This window comes from Aristolochia californica, unplaced genomic scaffold (genome assembly GCF_029961685.1).
Source record: "Aristolochia californica isolate CCGP_79_NKW_82.1479 unplaced genomic scaffold, dmAriCali1.0.hap1 SCAF_15, whole genome shotgun sequence".
NCBI lineage: Eukaryota > Viridiplantae > Streptophyta > Magnoliopsida > Piperales > Aristolochiaceae > Aristolochia > Aristolochia californica.
In genome coordinates, this window is record NW_027181826.1 from 23364474 (window position 1) to 23390213 (window position 25740).

Consider the following 25740-nt stretch of genomic DNA (forward strand, 5'->3'; position numbering starts at 1 on the left):
CAAAAAATATTAATTTTTTAAGAAACTATTTTTTTTATATTTTTATTTTTTATAACTTAAAATCTTTTAAAATATTTTTAAAATAATCAAAATTAATTAAATATTTTTAAAAAAATATTTCAAACTTTAACAAAATTAATTTTAAAAATATAAAAAATATTTAAAATTTTAAAATATTTATTCGATGATGTGGCATCCAATGGTGTGGTGTGACTTGTCGATGACATTGCATAAGACTCATTGGGTGCTGATGTGGCATGATGACATGGCACCACATAATCGGTCAACACTTATGTGTCATCCTTGAGTGTACATATGTGTAGTTGATCAGTCAAAGTTGGGTACTTGTGCAAATAAGTTAAAAAGTTGGTTATTTGTGTTATTATGTTAAAAAAACTGGGTAATATCTAAGAGAGTTAGTACAATTTAAAAGTAGTGGAAATTGAAAATAAAAATAAATTGGTTTTTTGTGTTAGCAAGGGCAATGAAAGAGAATTTTTATTAATAAAAATATAGGAACAAAAAGGTCAACTTTCTGGCAAAGAAGGAACCTAAAACAAAAGTTGAGAAGAAAGGGATATTGTGATGATACTTACTGGATTCTCATCTTCTTGCCTTGGGATGATATTAGACAACAATGCTAACAGAAGAATCATGATTCACGTATCGACCATTGAACATTCAAGCATTTTGTTCACATCACATGAACATACAATCGAAATCCACTGCCAAATTCAGGTTCTGTAGTAAAGTTTAAAAATCCTGCGAAGACTCACCTCGAAACAGAGACGATGATGAACACGGAACTCTCCGGTGAAGTCATCAGCGTCCGCCGATTGAAACCTCTGTAATTCGCTTTCCGCTAGGTCTTATCAGAAGCTCCGGTATGATCAGATAGTAGAAAGCATCAAAGACGAAATGGCTGAGAGAAGCGTCTATTGAGATTTGGGGATCTTTGTTGCAAAGCTCCGTCGACAAAGGATGTTTGGGGCTCGGTTGAACAAAAATGCATTCACGTGAAAAATTTAGATGATTAAAATTTTCTTGTTTGGATAGACGTAAAAAATAAAAAAATAGTAATATTTTAAAATTTAGATGATTAAAATTTTCTCTCAAATTCTATTTCTCTTCTTTTCTCCTCAAATTCCACCATTTGTGGAAGAAATTTTCTTAACTAATGGTTTATTAAGTAACCAAGTTTAACTTGTTTTTTTATGGCTTTTTCTATTAAATTCAAACCTGCCATAGTATTCCTTCTAGATCACCATTTAAGCTCATCCCAAAGGTCTATAAAATCCTCCAAAATCATTTATTCCATGGAATTCATCATAAAAGGTATCTATATTTTAATTTTGTCATGAAATTATTTTATTTATTATCATCTCCTTTGATCTTCAAATACCCAAAAATTTCTCAAACCACCTGCACATTTCCAGAATGGAGAATCCTATAGCCTTGGGTTTCCCCATTTGTGTGCTTGTTGTAACTCCTCCCTTCGTTACAATTTCTTGCCTTCCATTATTAGGCTGTAGTTTGCCGAAGACAGCCAATGTGAATCGTCGTCTACCAGATTAATCCCTTTCCCGGAAATCTATAAACGGAAGGCCAACGCTTCTCATCTCTCTCCTCAAAACGACAACCAGAAGTCAGAAAGACGAGTAAGAATTCAAAACAAACCATGGCGAAGCTCCTCTTCCTCTCCCTGCTCCTTCAGGCGTGTTTCAGCTTAAGCCTCTGCCACGACAAGATACCCGCCGTGCTCATCTTCGGCGATTCTACTGTAGATACAGGAAACAATAACTACATTGCCACGTTGTTGAGGGCTAACCATGTTCCTTACGGCGTGAATTTCATCGGTGGCTCAGCTACCGGGAGGTTCTCCGACGGTCTTCTGGTGCCGGACCTTCTTGCGTCGGCACTGGGTATCAAAGAGGCTGTTCCCCCTTTCCTGAACCCAAGACTCTCCGATGAAGATATCCGGACCGGCGTCTGTTTCGCTTCGGCAGGTTCCGGCTTGGACGACCTGACGACTGTTGTTTCGAGGGTGATTCCGATGTCGAAGCAGACGGAAATGCTGAAGCAATACTTGGAGAGGCTTAAGAGGATTGTGGGAGAGGAAGAAGCTTCTAAAATCGCCAGTAATGCTTTGATCTTGATAAGCGCAGGAACTAATGATCTCATCTTCAACTTCTACGACATCCCCACCCGCAGATTTCAGTATGATATCAATGGGTATCAAGACTTTCTGTTGGGGAAGCTTAAATCTCTAATCCAGGTACGTTCTTTCTTTCTTTCTCTATCTCTACGTTAATTTCTTTCTCAGAATGAAAAATTTTGTGGGCATATTAATGGATATCGTCCTCTCCCCAACCCCCATTAATTTGTTAAATCGTTCTGCTACAACAGGAAATCTACAGTCAGGGTGGGCGGAAGTTCATCGTGTCTGGTCTAGCTCCAATCGGCTGCGTACCCATGCAAAGAAACATCAACTTCTTGGATCGCTCATGCAGTGAGAAAGAGAACGACGATGCCAAAGCGTACAACTCCAAGCTCCAGAAACTGTTGACCGAACTACAAGATTCCCTTCCAGGGAGCAGACTTGGTTACGGAGACATCTTCAATCCAGTGACCGACATGTTAAACAACCCCAGTAAATACGGTGAGCGATCGCACGCATCACTTTCATATTCTCTTCTTGATTGCTTCAACTATCTCGTAGAACTTTAATTTTCTTGTGTGATTCTTGTCTTCAATCAGGATTCGATGAAACTACAAGAGGGTGTTGTGGGACGGGCTACATTGAAATGGGACCTTCATGCAGTGCTCTGAGTAGGAGCTTATCTTGTTCTGATCCTTCCAAGTTCATGTTCTGGGATTCTGTACATCCATCGCAGGCCGTCTGCAAGGTCGTAGTTAAAAAGTTTCTCGACGATGTCATTCTTGCATTATATAACTGACATCAAAGCTCTGCTAGCTTCCTACAACATGCTAATCTAATTAAGTTTTGCGCGTCTAATGAGTAACTGCTCTGTTTCCGTTTTGTCCTCAAATGGACTTCTCTTTCCAATCAGTTGGTGTAATAGCAACTGGTAAGGCAGGTTCAAGGAGGGTCGAAGGCAGGTTTTAGGAATCCCAACCCCACCTTGCAACTCATAACATTGCCTCCACCTTGCTTGCCCTGTGATGGGGCTGTTTTTTCAACCTCATATGGGATTGATTTTCAATCTTTTCCATATTTCTTCCTCATATAATGGTTTACAAGTAAAATTACATAAAATTAAAATATTTGATTAAAAATAAAAAAGTATATATATCCAAAACCCCAAAGATAGGCATAAAAAGTTAACTTAACCTAGAACTTGTGAAATTTTTGTATTTCATCTCATGCCCACCCTGTATGGTCAAATAAGAACCCCATCTCTTTATTTAGTGGGGAAACAATGAGTCTAGTATCTTCCGATCACATAGAGATGTTGAATAAAAGTCATTTATATGGAGATACGGTCTCATTCATCCTCCATATGATGGAAGGCTGAACCAGTTGCCACTACTATATGTGTGCTAGTATATCTAACCTTAATCATTAGCACTTATTGTAAGACATGTTCTATAGTTGACCCATTATTAGGAAGTAGTTTTTCCATTAGATGTAGGGATAGTGGGACAATTGTAACTGCCCATCAGTTAACTTCTTCTTCTTTTTTTAATGGGAAAGAGTCTTTTTGATAAGTTGTATGTGAAAAGAGAATCTAGTCTAGCAAAGAAGTTTGTGTCTCCATGGATCGTACTTTGGATAGACTAGGCAGGCGTTGTGGAAAATCCTTAATCTGGCTGTCATGGCAGGAGGTATGTATCTTTAACTTCCGCTTTCAATTTTTTATAAATTTCATACATGTCTAGAAACCTTGCTATCATTTGGTATTAGATAAATATTCAATATTTGGCTTCATTGCATGTTTTAGTAAGCGTTATGATTTATTTTTCAATTTTTTAAACTTTATCTATTCTGAATTTTGATTCCCCCAATATTGTTCCTAGTGATAATTATGTTGATCAGAAGGAGAAAATTCTCCTTGCATTGGGGTGTATGAACCTTGATTTGGCGCTTCGAGTGGATGAACCTCCAAGGCCCACATTGGGAAGAGTATTCGGGGATCCATCCCTGGTTGTGCCAAAGCAAAAGAATATCTTCAAGTTATTCAAGATCAATTTGAGACTTTTGATAAGGCATTAACAAGTACCCTAACAACAGAAATGTCTTCCATGAAATTTAATGGCACCAAAGGTGTACGTGAGCACATCATGCAGATACAGGACACAACCAGTAGATTAAAATCATTGGAGATTGAAATGCCCGAGTCATTTTTTGTTCACTTCATCCTTTATTTGCTCCTATCTGAATACAAACCCTTCAAGATCTCTTACAAGAGACATAAGGAGAAATAATGAATTAATAAACTTCTCACCATGTGTGTACACGAGGAAGAGAGGTTGAATCTGAGAAGGATTGAAAGCACACATTTGATGACTCGCAATAAGAAACCATATAAGAAAGGGAAGGGGAAAGCACCTCTTAATCAAGTTAGGGGCAATGTCAAATGCTTCTTTTACGAGAAGAAATGACATATAAAGAAGACTTGTCCAAATTCAAGTATTGGCTTGAAAAAAAAGGAAATTTATCTCTTTAGTGTGTTTTGAATCTATTGTGGTTCTGGTTTCTTATAGCACTTGGTGGATTGATTTTGGTACTATAATTCATGTTGCTAACACCATGTAGAGCTTCTTAAACCAATGAAAACGGATAAAAAGTGAATGTTCCATCTATTCAGGAAATAAGATGAATTCACATGTGGAGGCAGTTGGGACCTATAGACTTGTCCTGAATTTTGGTTTTGTTTTAGACACTGAAACCTTTTTATGTTCCATCCTTTTCAAGAAACCTTTTTATGTCTTGTCCTTTTCAAGAAACCTTATTTCAGTTTCAAGACTTTTTACATTGTCGTTTCAATTTCATCGGTAATTCCCTTCATTTGTATAAAGACAATGTTTTTTGTTGAAATGGTATTTTAGATAATGGGTTATTTAAACTTCTTTTAAATTCTACCTTTGATTGTAGTCTTACAACTGTGCATGGTAATAATGTTGGCATTAAGCATGGTATTATAAATGAGAAGTCCTACATGTTGTGGCATAAGAGATTAGGTCATATATCCATTAATAGAATTAAGAGATTGGTAAATGGAGTCCTTGAGGTTCTTGATTTTACTGATTTTGGTACTTGTGTGGATTTCATTAAAGGAAAGCCAACTAACAAGTACAAGAAAGGTGTCAAGAGGACTTCTAATGTTTTAGAGATTATACACACTAATATTTCAGGTTCTTATGATGCATGTTTTAATAGTTAAAAATATTTTATTACCTTTGTTGATGATTATACACGATATATATGTATCCATTTGCTTTATGATAGAAGTGAAACATTAGATGTTTTTAAGGTCTATAAAGCAAAAGTAAAAAAATAATTGGGTAAATATATCAAGATAGTGAAGTCAGATAGAAGTGGTGAATATTAAGGCAGGTGCACTGAAAAAAGACAAGGGCTATGTCCATTTGGACGGTTTCTTGAGGAACAAGGTAATATGACACAATACACAATGTCGAGCTCACCATCTCAAAATGGTATTGCTAAAAGGAGAAACCGAAATGGTGACGAGTTGATTAGTAACTTCGATCACCCATTATCTTTATGGAGTGAAGCTCTAAAAATTGCAGCATATGTACTAAATAGGGTTCCAACCAAAGTAGTTCACAAAACGTCGTTTGAGCTATGGAAATGTTGAAAATCTAGTTTAAGGTAAGTACATGTTTGGGTTGCCCAACTAAAGTTAGAATCTACAATCTATATGAGACAAAGCTTAACTCTAGAATAGTCAGTGGATATTTTTGGTTATGCAGAAAAGTCTAAGGGATATAAATTTTATTGTCCATTTAGTGCGACAAGAATTGTGGAATCTAAGAATACAAGGTTCCTTGAGAATGACGAGATTAGTGGGAATAACCAACCTAGAACTTAATTTTTGAAAAACATAGCAGTTATCAAATTGCTCTTACATCTTCACATAGATTGGTCGTATTTTATGATAATCATCAAGATTCGATTACTAAAAAATAACCAATAATTGTAGAACCACATCATCATGAGGATATTCCTATAGATCAAGTTACTCAACATTCTCAACCTGAAAATGTTGAAGTAACATTAAGAAAATCTTCAAGAGTTAGGAAAACTGTAATTTCTTTATATTATGTTGTGTACCTTGAAGAATCTGATATGGACATTGGTGTTCAAGATGATCTTATTACATTTTCACATGTTGTGAGTGGAAATAAATCCACATTATGAAATGATTCCATGAAGGAAGAGTTTAATTCAATAACCAAGTCTGTGATTTTGTTGAATTGCCTAAAGGAGGGAAGGTCATTGGGTGCTAGTGGGTTTTTAAAACCAAAAAATAATTTTTAGACAATATTGAAATATATAAGGCAATATTTGTACCCAAAAAATTCACTCAACAAGAAGGAATTGATTATTATGATACTTACTCTCATGTTTCAAAGAAACATTCATTTTGGATAATCATGAGATTGGGAGCTAATTTTGATATGGAGAGCAAAATAATTTTTTGAGTCTTATATGTAGATGATATTCTACTTACTTCAAGTGATTTAGGTTTACTTCATGAGGTTAAATGATTTCTATCGATGTAATTTGATATCAAAGATATGGGTGAAACTTTTTATGTCATAGGCATAAAGATTGAGAGAGATAGATCTTAATGGACATTAGGAGTCTCAATAAATTTATATCAATAAAGTTTTAGAAAGCTTTCGTATGAAAAATTGTTCATCTGGTATTGCACTTATTGTCAAAGGTGACAAGTTCTATTTGGAACAAAGTCCTAGAAAGGAAGTGTAAAAGGAATAAATGAAAAACATTCCTTATGCTTCCACTGTTGGGAGTTTAATTTATGTTCAGGTTTGCACAAGATCTGACATTGCATATGAAGTTGGAATGTTGGGCATATATCAAAGTAACCCATGTTTGGACCATTGGAAAGTTGTGAAGAAAGTCATGTGATATCTTCAAGGAACTATAGACTACAAACTTACATATAGGCGATCTGATCATTTGGAGGTGATTGAATATTTAGACTTTGATTTTGTTGGATGCGAAGAAAGTCAACATCAGGATATGTGTTCTTATTAGTTGGAGGGATCATTTTGTTACTTCCAACACAAAAGCAAAGTTTGCAGAATATTTTGAAGCGACATCACATACTATATGGTTGAGGAGTTTTATTTTTTGCCTTGAAATTGTTGACACAATTTCCAAATCATTGAGGATTTATTGCGATAATTCTGTTGTGGTGTTTTAGGCCAAGAACAATAAGATCAGAAGTCATAGTAAACACATTGAGAACATGTCAAAGTAAATAAAGTTCTTGTGGAGCACATCAACACTGGATTGATGATTGTTGATTCGTTAACAAAATGCCTACCACCTATTGTTTACAAAGGACATGTTGAACATATGGGACTTAGTTCTACTATGTAGTTTTTATGTGATTGAGATACTGTTTATGTTTGCATTGTAATTTTTTAATTGAAAAAAATCTATTAATTTCATATTTGTCTTCTCTTATTTAGTTGTATACATGAAGTTTAGAGAATGACAATGTATGTTTAAATTTTGGTGATCCTGGATGAGCATTTGGAAGTTCATTTTTAAATATATTTGCCACATATGGTTCTCATTGAAAGAAGAAAGTTACATTGTGATACATAGAAGGTAATATTGGCTTTAAAGGACTTACCATCACGATTCATGCAATTTAAATTCTTTAGTTTGGGTGTAAAGGACATCATATCTATAGATTTTTTTTATAATGTATCAATATCAAATATATATAATAAGTATTGAATGGATCAAGTCAGAGAATGTTAAACACATTGTGTAACTGACCCATTGTTAGGAGGCAATTTTTTCCTTAAATTTAGGGATAGTGGAACAGTTGTAATTGTCCATCAGTTAACTTCTCCTCTTTTGATGGAAAATAGTCTTTTTGAGAAGTTGTAGGTGAAACGAAGATCTGGTCTAGCAAAGAAGTTTGTGTTTCCATCGATTGAACTTTGGATAGATTAGACCAACGTTGTGGAAATTCATGGAATCTAACTGTCATGGCAGGAGGTATGTATATTGGGTTTCCGCTTTCATTTTTTTATGAATTTCATACATGTCTATAAATTTTGCTATCACTTGTGTGTAAATTCAGATCTATTAATCAATATATTAACACTAAAACTATTCCCTCCTAAGCACATGTGAAGAGTAGAAGAGAGGGAGATAGGATGAGATTAGGGATGGGATTGCATTTTGGCCTTATGGAGCAAGGACAGGATGAACATCAAATCCTCATGTAGGCGTGAAGTAGGAACTAGTTTTTTTTTTTTCGCACCATGATTCATGTCTTCCACTTTTGTAAAATAGAAGCTTACTCTTAGCCACATAAACATTGTTTCGCTTATACCCCCCTCGACTTTTTTGAGAACGGTGAATATTTTTTCATTATTATAGATTTGTTTAAGGGCATGATAAGTAAAATAAGAACTTTCTTTGAGCTTAACAATAAAAAAAAAAATTAAAAGATGGAAAAAGTTTAAAAGAAACACTACCCTACCATTGGATGGTGGTTTTAAGTTATTCCAGATAATGCATAAATAAAACCCATGGAGGAAAATTTCGATTGAAACAACCCAAATCAAATAGAAGTCGAATCAGGACTTGGGTCAGACTGAAACTCGCCCATTGTAGAGGGTGGAGTATGCCACTCCCAATTAACCCGACCTGTTCAGTTCCAAATACGAATTGACCCAGCTGAGTCGTAATTTCTGGATATAAATATAAGTTTGGGATAGCGCTCGTGACCAACGGGCTTAGGTAGCTGAGTTTATGGAGAGGAATAAGTGCTAAAGTTGTCTCAACCACCCGCCTATTTGCCTTTTATTTACCCCATTAGATTGCTTACTCTAACTCCCTTACAAGAGATTTTGCTTGGTTTGTGGAGTAATCCGTGCAAGCAAGACTTTCCATTCAAGAATGAGAGTGGGAGACACCTGCTTCCATTCCATTACGACGCTGCAGCCTGCAAGTCTTCCTAAGACAGCCAAAATCGTCATCTACCTACAGATTAATCCCGTTCCCAGAAATATATATAAATGAAATTCCATTAACACCTCTTGTCTCTCTCCTCAAAACGAAAACCAGAACTCAGAAAGACGAGAAAGAATTCAAGCATAACCATGGCGAAGCTCCTCTTCCTCTCCCTGCTCCTTCAGACGTGTTTCACCTTGAGCCTTTGCCTCTCTAACATCCCGGCCCTGCTCGTCTTCGGCGATTCTACTGTAGATACAGGAAACAACAACTACATTTCGACGTCGTTGAAGGCTAACCATACTCCTTACGGCTTGAACTTCAACGGAGGAGCAGCCACCGGTAGGTTCTCCGACGGCCGTCTGGTACCGGACCTACTCGCGTCGGCACTGAGTATCAAGAAAATTATTCCGCCTTTCCTGGACCCCAGACTCTCCGACGAAGATATCCGGACTGGCGTCTGCTTCGCTTCGGCCGGTTCCGGATTCGACGACTTGACGACTGTCGCTTCCGGGGTGATTCCGGTGTCGAAGCAGACGGACATGTTGAAGCAGTACTTGGAGAGGCTTAAGAAGATTGTCGGAGAGAAAGAAGCTTCCTACATCACCAGTAATGCATTGATCGTTATAAGCGCAGGAACTAACGATTTCATCTTCAACTTCTACGATATCCCCACCCGTACAGTCCAATACAATATCTATGGATACCAGGATTTTCTATTGGGAAATATTAAATATCTAATACAGGTAGGTTCCTTCTGTAGCTATCCGTCTTTTCTTCCCCGAGAGAAAGGGAACTCGTACCGAGTAATGAACATATCTTCCTCCCCCATTATTTGGTCACTCGATCGTCTGCCGTGACAGGAAATTTACAATCGGGGTGGGCGGAAGTTCATTGTGGCTGGTCTTGCTCCAATCGGCTGCATACCCATCCAGAGAACCATCAACGTCTTGAAACGTTCGTGCAAGGAGGAAGAGAACTCCGATGCCTCGATATATAACTCCAAGCTCCAGACACTCTTGACCCAACTACAGGCCTCCCTTCCAGGAAGCAGATTTGGTTATGTAGACATCTTCAATCCTGCCACCGACATGTTTAACAACCCCAGTAAATACGGTCGGCAATCACACTCCTTTCTTCTTTTTTTCGTTGCTTCATCGATCTCATGGAAATTTAATTAGCCTGTGATTCGTCTTTCTTGTATAAATTCAGGATTTGAGGAAACTACAAGAGGATGCTGCGGAACGGGCTACATGGAAATGGGACCTTCATGCACTCTGAGTCTAAGCTCGCCTTGTTCTGATCCTTCCAAGTTCATGTTCTGGGATGCTGTTCATCCATCCCAGGCAGTCTGCAAGGTGATCACCCAGAAGCTTCTCGACGATGTCATTCCTACACTGTATAACTGAGATTAAAGCGTCTGCTACTCCGAGTCAAACCAATTAAGCTTTTGTATTTCTGATGACTGAATTCATCGCACTTCAGCTCATTTCCATTTCTTGTATTTGCTTCTTATCAGTGAGGACTAAAAACAGATCGAGTATATGAGATGTTTTTGGAAAGAAACTGTAAGCTAAATATCATATATCCAAATCTCAAAGATTTACATACTTAGATGATTTTATATAAGCTGATTCATAGTCCAGCGAATTCAAAGTTCAAGTCTAGCCTCAGTTAGCCTCCATTATCCGTTCACTAGGAGGCGATAAAGCTCTTTCTTTCAGCTTTTGAGCAGCTCGGAAGGTGAACGACTTAGATGGGAAGGGTGGTAAAAGGAAATTGAGCTCGCTAAACCACTGCTTTGACTGTCTATAGACAGGCAAGCAGAGAGAGAATTGTGATAAAACGAAATCTTTCGATGAGAATTTAGAAGTTGGCCTAGGTCGAAGCACAGCGTTGTTCTTCATTTTTGTCCGCCTTGTTATTCAGTTAAGATTTTTTAAACTCTCAATGGTTGGTGTGGAGTTGAGGTGGGTGTAGAAAAGTAATGTCTGGTAGGTCTTGCTCCAATGCAGAGAACGTCAACGACTGGTGATCTGTGTGAGAAAAAACCCATTTGCCTGATCCTTCTAATGCAGTTCATTAGAAGCAAATATATTGAAGTTTGTTGAATAACCCCGCCCACCCCCCCTTCAGCTCTCCCTCTCCCTCTCCCTCGGCCTTCCTCTCCTCTTCCCTCTATCTTCTCTCACTCGGCCTCCCTTTCTTCTCCCTCTCGACCTCTGTTGTAGAGCATGGGAGGCCGAGCCTCTGTCGTAGAGCCTCTCGGCGCTCCAACAACCGTCGTCGTTGCCCGTTGGCCCTTCGTAGTCTCCCGTCGGCGTTGAGGAAGACGACGCACGCCGTGAGGAAGATGAAGTGGTTTAATTTTTCCTAAGTCAGGAAAAATAATAATAATTTATATTTTTTATTTATTCAATATTTTTTTTAATAAGTACTGTATTAAATTAGTGATTTAATAGTCATAATTAAAATATTGTTAAAATAAATATTTGATTAATTATTTTGGTTTAATTATCTCATTGCTATAATTAATTAAACCAATGATTTTAATTTTTGTGACAATATATTATTAATTAATAATACGTAAAAATATATATTATTACAAAAAGTTACTCACTCTCTCGTTTATATCATATTTTTCATTTTTGGACATTAATACTGGAATTTATTTTCCTACTCATCTATACTAACACCCAAGGATGAGTTGAAGTTGAATAAATTCATTTAAGATTAATTGAGATCTTCACTTTATTTCAAGTTCATTGTGGACTAACCCTCCCCTAGCTTTGTACAACGCACAGTGCACATTAGACTTCATAAAACTAGCATACTTCAACTTGTGCGATTGATCTACCAAGATTTATGTTCAACTTCATGCTAGTACGAAGACTATTAACAATCTATTTAAAATACATGATCTGCAATATCGACGCCCTCTTTTGGCTCTTGGTTCTGTCGCCTATCATACATCAGAGACCTTTTCGAAGATGGGTTTCGATCAAATCTCCAGGAAAATGGAGAGCTGTCGAAGTTCTTTTTATGTTGAGATGAACCTTTACTGACCTTGTGGTGAAAAACCTGCTTCCTGCGAATGTGCTCCTCCAACCCCATTCTCATCAAGCCATTTTGTGTACTTGGTAATGAACGAATTGGAATCAATTTGCCTTTCAACTATCTAATTAGATGAAATCATCGCATAATATGGCTCCATCTTGTCTTCCATTTCTGAGCAGACGTAGAAAATCCCATATCAGCCAATGAGCTTGACATGTTTCCAATCTCCTCTGAAAATGCTGGTTCTCCTCCATGAATTTCACTTCTCCATCTATTTCCATTTGCCTTCTCGTTTGAGTATCTATTTCAGCTTCTAAAAACTGGAGCTCTAGAGATAGGAGATGCAGCTCCCTTCGTTTCTATTTTTCCTTCTTCATCAAATCTAAATATCCGTGCACTCTGACTCTGGCTCCCTTCCTCCTGTGCTCTGTCATCCTCTTTTTCATCAACCAAACCTACTGAAAAACAATTTCTGTTATTTTCGAGTAAAGGACAGGCTTGATTAGCTGTTGCTATTTCTGTAGCATTTTCATCTCTCCTTCCAGTATCAATCATAAAGTGGGCTTACTCCATTGATCTTTTCCCCGTCTCTTTCTGGGCTTAGAGGAGGAGGCTCAAGTTATGAAAGTATCTCACAAGCTCTGTCAAAAGATTTAATGTAAGAATCTTGAGCACTATTATTTGTCATCTCTGAAGATGGTTTGATGCTGTTAAGTATCAATTTTGCTTTTGAAATTTTTCCTGTGTTCATCAAGCAGACTGCCAGGTTGCATTGCTTGTCCTTATCAGGTTCAGTGGCCAGTGCTTTCCTGCATGCAAGCCATGAAAAACAGATAATGCTGAAACCAAGGCGGAAGCCAATGAATCCAAGAAAGTTTAACAGCATATGGATATTTGAAAAACAGTAACGGCCAATTAGAAATTAGTTATCAAGTTTCATATCAATAAATTGCAGAGGCTTATAATAAATACCTCTCAAAGGGCTGAGAAGCGTTAAACATTTGTTTCATTGAAGATGGCAATTTATTGAGATTTCTTCCCTTACGAAGAAATATAATCTTACCTTTTCAATACATATTCTATAATATCTGTAATTACGTGATTTTCGTTAATCACTCAGCTCTCCATGTATAGTTTGTAAAACGGCTATTTAAGCCGACGATGTGAATGAGAAAATATGAAAGAAATTGAAGTCGTATTCTTTAGTTGGTATCAAAGCAGGAGAATCCTTCTCCTTCTCCTTCTTGTCGCCGAAGAACAGAGCAAAAGCTCTGTCCCATAGTCTCTCCCGTATCCAAAGAACAGAGCTGCAACTCTGTCGCCGAAAAAAAAAAAAACAGAGCAGGTTTGCTCCATGAACAAAGAAGACATTTGTGTTTCTCTTCAGCCATCATTGTAACACAAAACCGCCGCCACCCGAACTCCCGAAATCCGCCGACGAACCGCCACCGAACCACCTTCCAGCGATCGGCACCAGCGTCACCGACGCAGAAGACGAAGAGCCGCACCAACGTCTCGCGCATACTGCCAGCCCGAACGTCGCCGGCGAAGAAGAATCCGCACCATCGACGAAGAAAACGAAGGTACAAAAAAAAAAAAAAAATCACTTCCATTAACTTAGGTCCCGCATTTTATTTTTCTGGAGGGTTGCGACAACTTCTGGAACCGGACCGAAAACAGAGACCCAGACCACTTTTTGGACCGGGCCGAAAACAGATACCCAACTCGGGTCAAACCATTGGCAGTCCGGGCCGGATCATATCTCGGATTGGACCGGACCAGTTCTTTTATCAGACCGGAATTAGAGACCCAAACCAGGTCAACCCAGCGAACAGAAACCGGACCAAACCAGTATTTTTTGGGTGATCATTACCAATCTACCGATCTTCTTACATCATGTCGAAGGAATCAAAACCAGAGTGTATTTGTACTCACTGTGGTGAGACTCGGCATACAAAGTCAAGATGTTATGAACTTATTGGGTATCAAGAATGGTGGGATCCTACTAGACCAAATAATCATGCTTCCGTTGCCGTAGCAAAACCCTCCACCTTTGCTACATCTGGTAAGGTTCTTAATACTTCCACTCCTAGTAGAAATAGTGAATGGATAATTGATTCTGATGCTATTGATCATATGACCTTTGACAATTATTATGTTGCAAGTATGAAACCATCTGAACAACATATCATATCATCACGTTATTGGTTCCATCACCCTCACTGAAAATCTGAGTCTTGATTCTGTATTAGTTGTTCCAACCCTCAATCATAATTTATTATCAGTGGCTCAAATAACTCGCACTTTGTATTGTATTGTGATTTTTTTGCCTAACAATTGTGTGTTTAAGGACATCTTTATTACCTTGATCTGAAGCCAGAGAGTTCTCATCAGTTAGCTTAAGCATTCTCTGTGAATAAATATGTAGAAAATGAGATTTGGTTATGGCATAAAAGGTTGGGTTCATCTTTTGGTTATTTAAAGAAACTATTTCCAAAACTATTTGCTAGATTATCTGTTTAAAATTTTAAGTGTGAGATGTGAATTGGTTAAAAGCCATTGTGTTCCATTTCAAATAAGCATGAATAGGAGTCCAACACCCTTTATGATTATCCATTCTGATGTATGGGGTCCAGCAAATATAGCCTCTCTGAGTAATAAACGGTGGTTTGTTTCCTTTATTAATCACACCCGGATGATTTGGATTGACTTAATGAAATCAAAAAGTGAAGTTCATTCACTGTTAAATTTTTTTCATAAAATCATAGCCACTCAGTACCATTCTACAATACAAACTCTCCGCAGTGACAATGATGGAGAATTTGTTAATCAAGGTTTGAAAGAATATCTAGATGATCATGGTATTAGTCATCAAACTACTTATCCGTACATCCCTCAACAAAATGGGGTTACAGAGCGAAAGAACCGCCACCTTCTTGAGATTGTTCGTGCTTCTTGGTTTGAAGCTCATATGTCGGCTAGTTATTGGGGTTAAGCCATCACAACTGCAACTTATCTTATCAACCAAATACCCTCGAGTGCATTACAATTTAAGACTCCCTTGAGTGTTCTCCATGAAGTGATAAGTTCACTTGCTGTGCCGAATCTGCCACCTAGAGTTTTTGGGTGTGTAGCCTTTGTTCATCTCTATAAGCTATTGAGAAACAAATTGGAACCCCGAGCTCTCAAGTGTGTCTTTGTTGGTTATGCTCAACATCATGAAGGTTATCGTTGTTATCATCCTTCCTCACAAATTGTATGTCACTCTTGATGTGGTATTTCATGAAGATCACATGTATTATTCTACTCCCGAATCTTCAATTCAGGGGGAGAACAGGATTGAATTGCAAACCCTTAATCATCATTTGGATACTACAAGTGATAAGTAATCAGATTACAACAGTGAACATCAAAATGATACAAATGAGCATGATTCACAGGACGGAGACAGACAAGACCAGATGGAAGTGATGCAACCAGAGTTTCAGCCGACATCTTCACAGGATGGAGACAGACAAAACCAGATGGAAGTGATGCAACTAGAGTCTTAGCCGACATCTTCCCCCCTTCATAATGTACCAATGGATCAATTGCGTTCTGAGTCCAAGTCCATGTCTAAGCCTCAGGTAAGTTCTGAAATTCAACAAGAGTGCTACCTCATCGAACCACAAGAGGAAAACCTAGAGTCAATTCTGAACCTCTTTTCACCACTAAATCTCAATATCCCATGCATAATTTTGTGTCTTATCATAGATTGTCAAAGGCAAATGAAGTACTTGTGAATCAATTATCTGTTATATCTATTCCTAATAGTGTGCAGGAAGCCTTGAAAGATCCTAAGTGGAAAGAAACTATGAATAAAGAAATGAGGTCCCTCCAAAAGAATTCAACATGGGAAGTGGTTTACCTACTTGTAGGAAAGACACCAGTTGGATGCACCAGGTGGGTATCTACCATTAAATATAAAGTCGATGGCACCATTGAAAGGTGAAAGCAAGGCTTGTCGCCAAAGGATATACTCAAACCTACGGGATTGATTATATGGAGACATTCGCACCGGTGGCCAAAATCAATACTGTTCGGATTCTACTATCTTTGGCTATGAATCTTGACTGACCCTTATATCAGTTTGATGTTAAAAATGCATTTTTGCATGGAGATCTCCAAGAAGAAGTATATATAGAATTACCTCCTGGTTGTATTATGTCAAACAAATGATGCAAACAAGTATATAAACTGAGGAAATCCCTATATGGTTTGAAGCAGTCCCCGAGGGCGCGGTTAGGAAGGTTCACAAATTTTATGAAATCTATCGGATACAAGCAAAGCAACTCAGATCATACTCTCTTCCTGAAACATAACAAGGAAGCCATCACACCTCTTATTGTATATGTTGATGATATGATAGTAATTGGGAATGGTCCAGAAGGAAAGAAAGCATTGCAAAATCATCTAGCTAGAGAGTATGAAATGAAATATCTTGGCTACTTAAAATATTTTCTTGGTATTGAAGTGTCAAGATGTTATGAAAATCGATGACAAACAAGGATAAATGGTAATCACACAACACAAAAAATTTACGTGGTTCGGCAAATTGCCTACACCCATAGAGTTGCGGAGGATTTTATTTCTTCTTTAGAGGAACCACAATACAGCAGAAACACAACTTGTCGTTACAGCTAGCCCTGTATCCCACGACGGCATCACAGCTTCACACGACGATGAGGAGCAGCAGCTTCGTCTTTCCCTATTCCGGCAGCAGCAGAACAATGATGGAGATCTCTCAGTCCCGAGAGTCTCCCTCTGCTTCTTCTTGCCCGAACAGCGTCGCCCACAGCACCGACAACGGCGTCGAACAGTAACTCCGGCACCGGCGCAGCAACTCCGGCAATGGCGACGACAACGGCGTCGTCCTTCTCGAGTCTCTCTTTCTGTCGAGAGACTCTATTTCGCACTCTGTTTCTGTTTCGGCAACAGAGTCGAAGTCCCGCGCAGCAACACTGGCAATGACATCGAGCAGCAGTGCTCATGGCACCGAGTCCCGAGCCTCTACGACTCTCTCTTCTCTGACAACTACGTCAGTGTTCTGAGCACTCTCTTTTCCAACAACGGCGTCGCCTCAGAGCACTCCCTCTTTCAGCAATGGCGTCGCTTCAGAGCATTCCCTCTTCCGGCAACGGCGTCGCCTGTGAATACTCCTTCTTTCGGTCCAGAGAGTCTCTACCGAAAAACCCTCTCACACATATCCATAAATCACGAAACCCCTGTATTTATAAATCTCTGTGAGTGCCGAAGAATTTTGCCTGTCGAGTGCTTCTCTGAAAGTCGATCTCTTTGTAAGTCTCCCGATTTGAGTTCCCCTGTTTCAGGGAAACACGAAGAAGAATGAGGGCTTGGGCCCACCTCTCTGACAGTGGACCAGACTCCACCACTCAACAAGTCTCCCACTTGGAGACTGGTACACCAACTGCATCGCCCTCTTCCTCAAACATGATAACCTCCACCTCTATAACTCACTACTCCTGCCTTCATGCTAGAAAACCAACTGAAGTTGTGCGCAACTTCAGTTTCTCAAGGGTAACACCCTTTGTCAACATATCAATAGGGTTCTTCCCTTGTGAAAGTTCTGTCAACTCCCATGTCTGATTCCCTAACAGGAAATCCATCTCATCTTTCATGGCCAGCTCCCACTTGCTAAAATATTCATCTTGTAAGGTTTCTTCGTAACTCTGCGGTTCTCCACCATCTATCAACAAAATATAATTCAAAGTAGGTGAGAAACACTGTGGAGGACGTATAGTCCTTACTGACCTGCGAACTGCAACTGTAGGAGTGGACGACTTTGGATCTGATTGCGGAATAATAGGGTCCAGTGCACCCACTCTCCTCTTCACTCGCATATCTGCACTGCACTGTGGCCTCTGATAGGTCATCCAATATGACAAAGTAAGATTTTTGAGGAGCGGTTTCAGCAACTGTACTGGACTTGTCCTTGTATACAATCTTCTCATTGAAGATCATATTCCTGCTTCTTATAATCTTCCGACCCTGATCATCCCAGAAACGATAGCCAAATGTCTCGTCTCCATAGCCAATGAAATAACATTTCTTTGACTTAGCCTCAAGCTTACTACGAGCATCAGAATCAACAAGAACATAAGATAGACAACCAAAAATTTAAAGGTGAGAAAATTTGACCTCTTTCCCGCTCCTCAGGCAATCAACAATCCAACGAAGCTGATGACCCTCTGTTTATCAAGTAGACTGTAGTACTGACTGCATCTACCCAAAAAATAGGTGGTAATCCAGCGTGCAACCTCATGCTTCTAGCACGCTCATTTATGGTTCTATTCATATGTTCAACAACTCCATTTTGTTGTGGTGTCCTAGGAATGGTCTTCTCCATTCTGATACCCTGACCTGCACAGTATTTCTTGAACCCGCCATCAATGTACTCACCACCATTATCAGACCTCAAACATTTCAGTTTCAAGCATGTCTCTGTCCCATGGCCTTCCAATTTTTGAACACATCAGATTTATGCTTTAAAAAATAAACCCATACCTTCCTGCTATGATCATCAATGAATGTGATATAGTAACGAGAACCTCCAAGAGATGCCATTGGGGAAGGTCCCCACACATCTGTGTGCACAAGGTCCAGTTTTTCTTTCTTCAGTGTTCTGCCATCTTTCAAAAAACTGACTTTCTTCTGTTTCCCCATAATGCAACTCTCACACATATTGAGATCAACTGATTTCAGTTCTGGTAGCTTGCCTCTGGACAACAGTTCTTTCTGTAACGATAGTAGCAATAGTGTTCTTCAAACTAGTAGTCGAATTGAGAGTACTAGTTTTCTACCCCGAGCCAGTACCAATGCCTCTTTGGTGATCTTCCAGTTGCTATCTGAGAACACCACTGAATGGCCACAATCATCAAGCTGTCCAACAGAAATGAGGTTCTTCTTCAACTCAAGAATGTGCCCTGACCTTTGCAAGGTCCGTTTATTCTTGTTAGGGAGTACAATGTCAATGTCTCTCATCCCCACCACGTTCAAAGCCTCTCCATCAGCCAGATATACCTTTCCAACATCACCTGCAATATAGTTTTACATTATCTCTCGAAGGTAAGATGTATGAAAGGAAGCCCTTGAATCCAGTATCCGGTCATCAACTGGACTATGAACTGCAAGCAATAGTACAATATGTACTTCTTCAGTTACTACATTAGCACTGTCATTGGTCTTCTTAGGGTTTCTATAGTTCCTTTCTATGTGACCAACTTTGCCACAATTCCAGCAAGTTGCCTGTTGACCAGGCCTTGACTCGCTCTTTCCCCTGTTGTTTGATTTTGATCTGCCTCTGTTTGAGTTCCTGTCATGTGATCTTCCCCAAGAATCAATATTCAATGCTGAACTTGAACATGAGGTCTCGCTTGAATCCCTCTTGCGCACCTCCTCAGCCAAAATCAAATCACGAACATCATCATATTTCAATTTTGATTTACCGACAGAATTACTGACAAGCATTCTCATGGCTTCCCTACTATTTGGCAATGAAGCCAATAGTATCAGTGCACATATCTCATCATCAAATTCAATTTCAACAGACGACAATTGATTTGTGATATTATTAAAATCATTCAGATGTTGTGCAACAAGCGTACCATCTGCCATCTTCAAATTGAATAATTTTTCATCAAATAAACCTTATTATTCACTGAAGGCCTCCATGAGATCTGAAGTTGTCTTCACCTTGCTGACGTTATGTGCAACTGATCTCGACAGGTTAACCGAATAATCCCCAGAACCTGCCGATCCAACAGATTCCAATCAGCTTCCTCCAAGATGGAGTTTCTTCCCATAGAGGTAGTCCTCTATCTGCATCCTCCAGTATCCAAAGTCCGTGCCATCGAACTTCTCGATCCCCGATACCTTCACTTCGTCTCCAGACATCGTTTTCCCTCAGATTCAAACCTTAGCTCTGATAACAGTTGTTATGAAAATCGATGACAAACAAGGATAAATGGTAATTACACAACACAAAAATTTTACGTGGTTCGACAAATTGCCTACGTCCACGGAGTTGCAGAGGATTTTATTTCTTCTTTAGAGGAACCACAATACAGCAGAAACACAACTTGCTATATCCCACGGTGGCGGCGTAGCTTCACACGACGGTGAGGAGCAGCAGCTTCGTCTTTCCTTATTCCGATAGCAACAGAACGACAATGGAGATCTCTCAATCCCGAGAGACTCCCTCTACTTCTTCTCACCCGAACAACGTCGCCCACTAGCACTGGCAACAGCGTCGAACAGTAACTCCGGCACCGACGTCGAACAACAACTCCAGCATCGTCGACGACAACGGCGGTGTCCTTCTCGAGTCTCTCTTTCTACCGAGAGACTCTTTTTCGCACTCTATTTTTGTTTCGGCAACAGAGTCGAAGTCCCGCGCAGCAGCATTGGCAATGGCGACGACAATGGCGTCGAGCGGCAGTGTTCACGGCGCCGAGTCCCGAGCCTCCACGGCTCTCTTCTCTGGCAATTGTGTCGGCATTCTGAGCACTCCCTCTTCCAGCAACGGCGTCGCCTCATAGCACTCCCTTTTCCGGCAACGGCATCGCCTCATAGCACTCCCTCTTCCGGCAACGGCGTCGCCTCAAAGCATTCCCTCTTCTGGCAACGGCGTCGCCTATGAATACTCCTTCCGGTCCCAAGAGTCTCTACCGAAAAACCCTCTCACACATATCCGTAAATCACGAAGCCCCTATTTATAAATCTCTGTAGTGCCGAAGAATTTCGCCTACCGAGTGGTCCTCTGAAAGTCAGTCTCCCTATTTGAGTTCCCCTATTTCAAGGAAACACGGAGAAAAATGAGGGCTTGGGCCCACCTCTCTGACGGTGGACCAAACTCCACCACTCAACACAAGATCCAAAAAGATAATTTTTTTATCTCAACGAAAATATGCTTTCGATTTATTGAAAGAAACTGGTATGCAGTCAGTACTCCTATGGAAGAAATTTTGAAACTGGGAACACATTCAGATCAAGTCCCTACTAACAAGGAACGTTATCAGAGACTAGCTGAGAGGTTAATGTATCTTGCACATACCAGACCAGATTTAGCTTATGTACTAAGCGTGGTTAGTTAGTTTATGCACTCTCCAAGTGAAGAACCTATGAATACTGTCAACATTATCTTGTCCTATTTCAAATCATCTCCAAGAAAAGGAATTTTGCTTAAAAAAGGAGGTGACTTGAAAATTGAAGGTTATACCAATGCTGATTGGGCTGGGTCAATAGAGGATCGACAATCTACATCTGGATACTTCACATTTGTAGGTGGAAATTTGGTTACTTGGAGAAGTAAGAAACAAGAGGTAGTGGCTAAATCGTCAGCTGAAGCCGAATACCGAGGAATGGCCAAGGCAATATGTGAATTATTATGGATAAAAAATCTCATACAAGAACTACACATTGAGCAGACAAGTCCTATGAAATTATACTGTGATAGTAAAACAACATGTGATATTTGCCCATAACCCAGTCCAACATGATAGAACTAAACACGTTGAAGTTGATAGGCACTTTATTAAGGAAAAGCTAGAAGCAAGAATCATTGAAGTACCTCATGTTCGGTCTCAAGATCAGCTTGCCGATGTGCTGACCAAGGCAGTGTCTTACCGAACTTTTTACAATTGTATTGAAAAGTTGGGCATGAGTGATATCTATGCACCAACTTGAGGGGGAGTGTTGAGATTTATTCCCTTACAAAGAAATATAATTTTACCTATTCAGTACATATTCTATAATTTCTATAATTATGTGATTTCCGTTAATCACTCAACTCTCCATGTATAGTTTGTAAAACGGCTATTTAAGTTGATGATGTGAATGAGAAAATATGAAAGAAATTGAAGTCGTATTCTTTAGTCAATTTACTTGGCCGAGCCTTGTATGTTTATCTATTTCACTGTTTAAAAGTGTCTTACGATTTCATGACAAGTTTGATTTAAAAAATTTAGAAAAAAGCAAGAACTGCACATGCAATGATAGAGATTTTTCTGTCTTCTTCAGAAGACAAAAGGAAGTAGTAAAGGTCTTACCTGTAATTACTTTCTGCAGTGTGGTTGTCATTCTTCTGCATGTAAGCCTAGCCAATGTTTCCCAGTAACCTGTTCATAGCAGTAAGCGTAAAAATAAAATGTACAAGAAGAAGAAAAATAAGAAAAGCGTTAGAATCAAAATCTCCATCAACCTTGCTCTTTCTGAACTGAGGGGAACGTAAACCTTTTTACCCTGAGATCTTGTGAATTTCGTCTTCCTCCCATTAAAAGCAGGACCTTCTTCAACGACCTTCAGCTTGAGCTGTAGGAGCTCAATTTGTTCATCCACCTTCCCACATCTCTGCAATTATATCGACACTTCACAGTCATGCATAACCTCAACAGAACATCTACAAATCAAGTAATTTTCTGAAATCCAGCCAGAAGTTTAAAAATTAGATCAAACGGCTACGCTCAAACGATCAGAACTGGAAATAAGAAAAGCATTACCTTGTAAAGATCAAGAAGAACATCGACAAGGAATTCTTGGGCCTCATTTGAGCATGTCATGGAAATATTTAATTGCTTCAAGTGCCTCTTCTGCTCGATTCAATTGTTTCATCACGACAGCCTTGTCCTTCAATGCACTGTCAACTCGATCAATCAACTACAGTAAAACGATCACAATTTTTGAAAAATCGCAGAGAAAAATCAAAGGAAATTCAAAACAGAAAATGATGAAATTCATAACGAAAATAGAAATTAAGAGGGAGTATCGCTTGTGTATAAGAAATTAAAAACAGAGTAGAAGTTCTGCCTACTGATAGAAAACAGAGTAATCATAGAATATGACCTGTATAACAATAAATTAACAGAAAACAGAGTAATGAGCAAAGCATATAAACAGAACCACTGAAAGAATGGGAAAACCTTGCCAATTCACATCAAAAGCCTCTAAGAATTATGTGAAAAGATATTCATTGACAGGAAATATAAATAAAGGCAGAGGTAGGTACAAGAAAGCAGAGATCCACGAAAAAAACAAGCTTACCTAGGCATGCTTGGCCGGAACCTTATGAATAATATGAAAGGAGTCTACTCTGGACGGAGTTGATTTGAGCACCACTGGTGTCTTCGGTGAAGAGGGGGCAGACCGCCATGATCTACAAACTACTGGCGAATCTCCACCCTCGAATCTTTCTCTAATTTTTTTAGTTTCTTTGGGAGTCCGATAAATTGCATCCTGTTCTGCGGCCATCTAAACACCTTAAAAAAACCCTTACGAGAAAACTATAAAACACTTATCCGTTGGAAAATTTCGATGAGCTTTGTCACCAAGAAGCTTTTACAACCTGTTTCTTTCAGGAGTCCTTTTCAGTCCAATCGACGCAACCTTTTCTGACCATTCAAGAAGAGAGAAACCAGCGATCTTGGTGAGAGAGAGGGAGAGTGAACCACCACCGATGTTCGCTCTGAATTTTCGAGATAGAGAAGCTGTAAGAAGTTGGGGAAGGACGGAGAGAGTGATCAAAATCAAGTAGCCGTTGAGACGGCGTTTGTTCAGTAGGATTCTTAAAAATTGTCACGCGACTCTCACGTGCGGTCCAGCAGGCTCCCGAACTCGACCCAACCAAATTCGAATTCGAATACAAATGCATTAGCTGATCCAAAGTAGTGTTTCGGAGAGAGTTGATCTAATACGAAAAACCATTTGGTGAAAAATATATAAAATGGTTATCTCAGCCATTCGATCATAATCAACGGCTATCTTAATTGTCCGATCAAACGACATAATCGGACGTTGAGATAACCATTTCATATGTTTCACACTAAATGATTTTTCGTATTGGATCAACTTTCAGATTCAATGTTAACAACAAACGAGTCCAAACTAAATAACTCATAATAACATGGTTAAAAATTAATATGCAGAGAACGTTAAGATTCTGCCTAATAGACTGAGATTAAAGCTTTAACCTATCCTTCTCCTTTTCTTTCCTCTTTTCCTGATGCAAAAGGGGACATTCATCATTTCCACCAACTTCCTTTTTCTAATCTCAACAAGTATAATTTGACTCGTTGCTTTTGTAGAAAGCCATGGAAAGATTATTCCAAAAGCAAACTCCACCGAGCCTTTTATAAAATTGTCATCGTCCCTCCGTTTGAGTCCTTGACTCACCTCTTTCCCATTCCAATAAGCAAGTTTTAGAATCCGTTTGATTATTATCTCATTTTCACTAATTATTTTTAAAATAATAATTATTAATTTCTTATTTTTTTTTCTTTGCTTTTCTTTTCTAGGGTTCCAAACCGGCCCTAAAAACAGACTTGAGGGAATGATTTTTTTTTCCTTCATTAGTATTGTCCCTTTACGAAAAATCAATTCCATGGAAAGATTATTTTTATCCAAAATGAGCACCGATGCCTGAATTTGGGGAACATAATCATGATTATTTGCACATAAACACGCAATTAGTTCAGATTTGTATTTTTTTATCATGAAAGAGAACCACTTTCTGCTTTTTATGGGATGAAGAGAACATTGACTATGAAATCAAATGTCACCCTCCTAAGTTTTAATGTGAAGAAGTTAGGTGAGAGGTTTGTCCAAATCAAAATAATTCAAGACCATTTAAATCAAAATTTCCTTACAATCATTTATTAGTATTGGATCCTCTTGTAACCACCAAAGATGATAAGAACAGTGCATTTAATTAACAACTAACCCAAAGAAAAGTATTAGAATTAATGATTTGCTCTTGACCCAAAAATAAAATCTCACATTGGTTGCAGGAAAGCTATTTTTATATTTGTATTTTTAGAAAAAGTTACTTATAGTTAGGGGTAGCATCGATCTGAGCTAAGCTCGAACTTGCATATATTTGAGTTTGACTTAATTTGAATACTTTGAACTCGAGTTTTAACCTATATTTAAAATATAAAAATAAATACAATAATATTGTAATCAACTTAGTACTATTGAACTGTTATCAGAGAGGAGTGAAGACTTTGAAATGGAACATACTAATGTATAATAACCAGCTTAATAGACTTAAAAGAAAGAACAAATACCTCATCAAATGTATTTATTCTATTGGCAAATAACAACATTAGATATTGAGGGATCCAAAAGGGTTGAATAATTGATCATCTTCGAGGTTTGAGGTAAATAAGAGCAACTATCAACCAACTAAAGAGGGAATTGATGAGAACAATTAGAGTAAAAAGTATTTTTGTAAAAAAAATTATACTAACGAGTCGGAGCTAACAAGCCAAATTTGAAAAAAAATGAGTTTGACTTGTACTTAGGAGATTCTATACTGGTTAGACTGTGTTACAGTAGGATAATTCGCCCTGTTCTAAAATTCTCTACTGGTTAAACTGTTCCTAATCAAATTGGCGGGTAATTAGACGATTAAATAAAAA

General features: G+C 38.6%; 3 protein-coding genes across 3 annotated transcripts; 2 read left to right on the forward strand and 1 right to left on the reverse strand.

Moving 5' to 3' along the window:
- Positions 1-1678: 1678 nt before the first annotated feature.
- LOC137951262 (GDSL esterase/lipase At1g06990-like) lies at positions 1679-2957 on the forward strand. Its single transcript, XM_068797849.1, has 3 exons — positions 1679-2275; positions 2407-2659; positions 2758-2957. Exons 1-3 carry the CDS (start codon positions 1679-1681, stop codon positions 2955-2957), a joined length of 1050 nt encoding a protein of 349 aa, XP_068653950.1.
- A 6403-nt stretch (positions 2958-9360) lies between these two features.
- On the forward strand, positions 9361-10728 carry LOC137951263 (GDSL esterase/lipase At2g30220-like). The gene is made up of 3 exons (XM_068797850.1): positions 9361-9957; positions 10075-10327; positions 10424-10728. Exons 1-3 carry the CDS (start codon positions 9361-9363, stop codon positions 10618-10620), a joined length of 1047 nt encoding a protein of 348 aa, XP_068653951.1. The 3' UTR covers positions 10621-10728.
- Positions 10729-11986: 1258 nt separating this feature from the next.
- Positions 11987-23846, reverse strand: LOC137952337 (protein SULFUR DEFICIENCY-INDUCED 2-like). Its single transcript, XM_068799477.1, has 5 exons — positions 23366-23846; positions 22825-22961; positions 22567-22675; positions 22375-22443; positions 11987-13077 (listed from the first exon to the last, which is right to left on the reverse strand). Exons 2-5 carry the CDS (start codon positions 22882-22884, stop codon positions 13019-13021), a joined length of 297 nt encoding a protein of 98 aa, XP_068655578.1. The 5' UTR covers positions 22885-22961; positions 23366-23846; the 3' UTR covers positions 11987-13018.
- Positions 23847-25740: the final 1894 nt, after the last annotated feature.

What these genes read in the sequence shown, in the direction of transcription:
- LOC137951262 (XM_068797849.1), top strand. Translation starts at nt 1,679, where the DNA reads ATGGCGAAGCTCCTCTTCCTCTCCCTGCTCCTTCAGGCGTGTTTCAGC. An exon ending in AGCTTAAATCTCTAATCCAG is followed by an intron (nt 2,276 to 2,406) that starts GTACGTTCTTTC and finishes CTGCTACAACAG; the next exon opens with GAAATCTACAGTCAGGGTGG. An exon ending in AAACAACCCCAGTAAATACG is followed by an intron (nt 2,660 to 2,757) that starts GTGAGCGATCGC and finishes GTCTTCAATCAG; the next exon opens with GATTCGATGAAACTACAAGA.
- LOC137951263 (XM_068797850.1), top strand. Translation starts at nt 9,361, where the DNA reads ATGGCGAAGCTCCTCTTCCTCTCCCTGCTCCTTCAGACGTGTTTCACC. An exon ending in ATATTAAATATCTAATACAG is followed by an intron (nt 9,958 to 10,074) that starts GTAGGTTCCTTC and finishes CTGCCGTGACAG; the next exon opens with GAAATTTACAATCGGGGTGG. An exon ending in TAACAACCCCAGTAAATACG is followed by an intron (nt 10,328 to 10,423) that starts GTCGGCAATCAC and finishes GTATAAATTCAG; the next exon opens with GATTTGAGGAAACTACAAGA.
- LOC137952337 (XM_068799477.1), bottom strand. Translation starts at nt 22,884, where the DNA reads ATGACATGCTCAAATGAGGCCCAAGAATTCCTTGTCGATGTTCTTCTT. An exon ending in TTCTTCTTGATCTTTACAAG is followed by an intron (nt 22,676 to 22,824) that starts GTAATGCTTTTC and finishes ATATAATTGCAG; the next exon opens with AGATGTGGGAAGGTGGATGA. An exon ending in ACTGCAGAAAGTAATTACAG is followed by an intron (nt 13,078 to 22,374) that starts GTAAGACCTTTA and finishes GCTTGCATGCAG; the next exon opens with GAAAGCACTGGCCACTGAAC.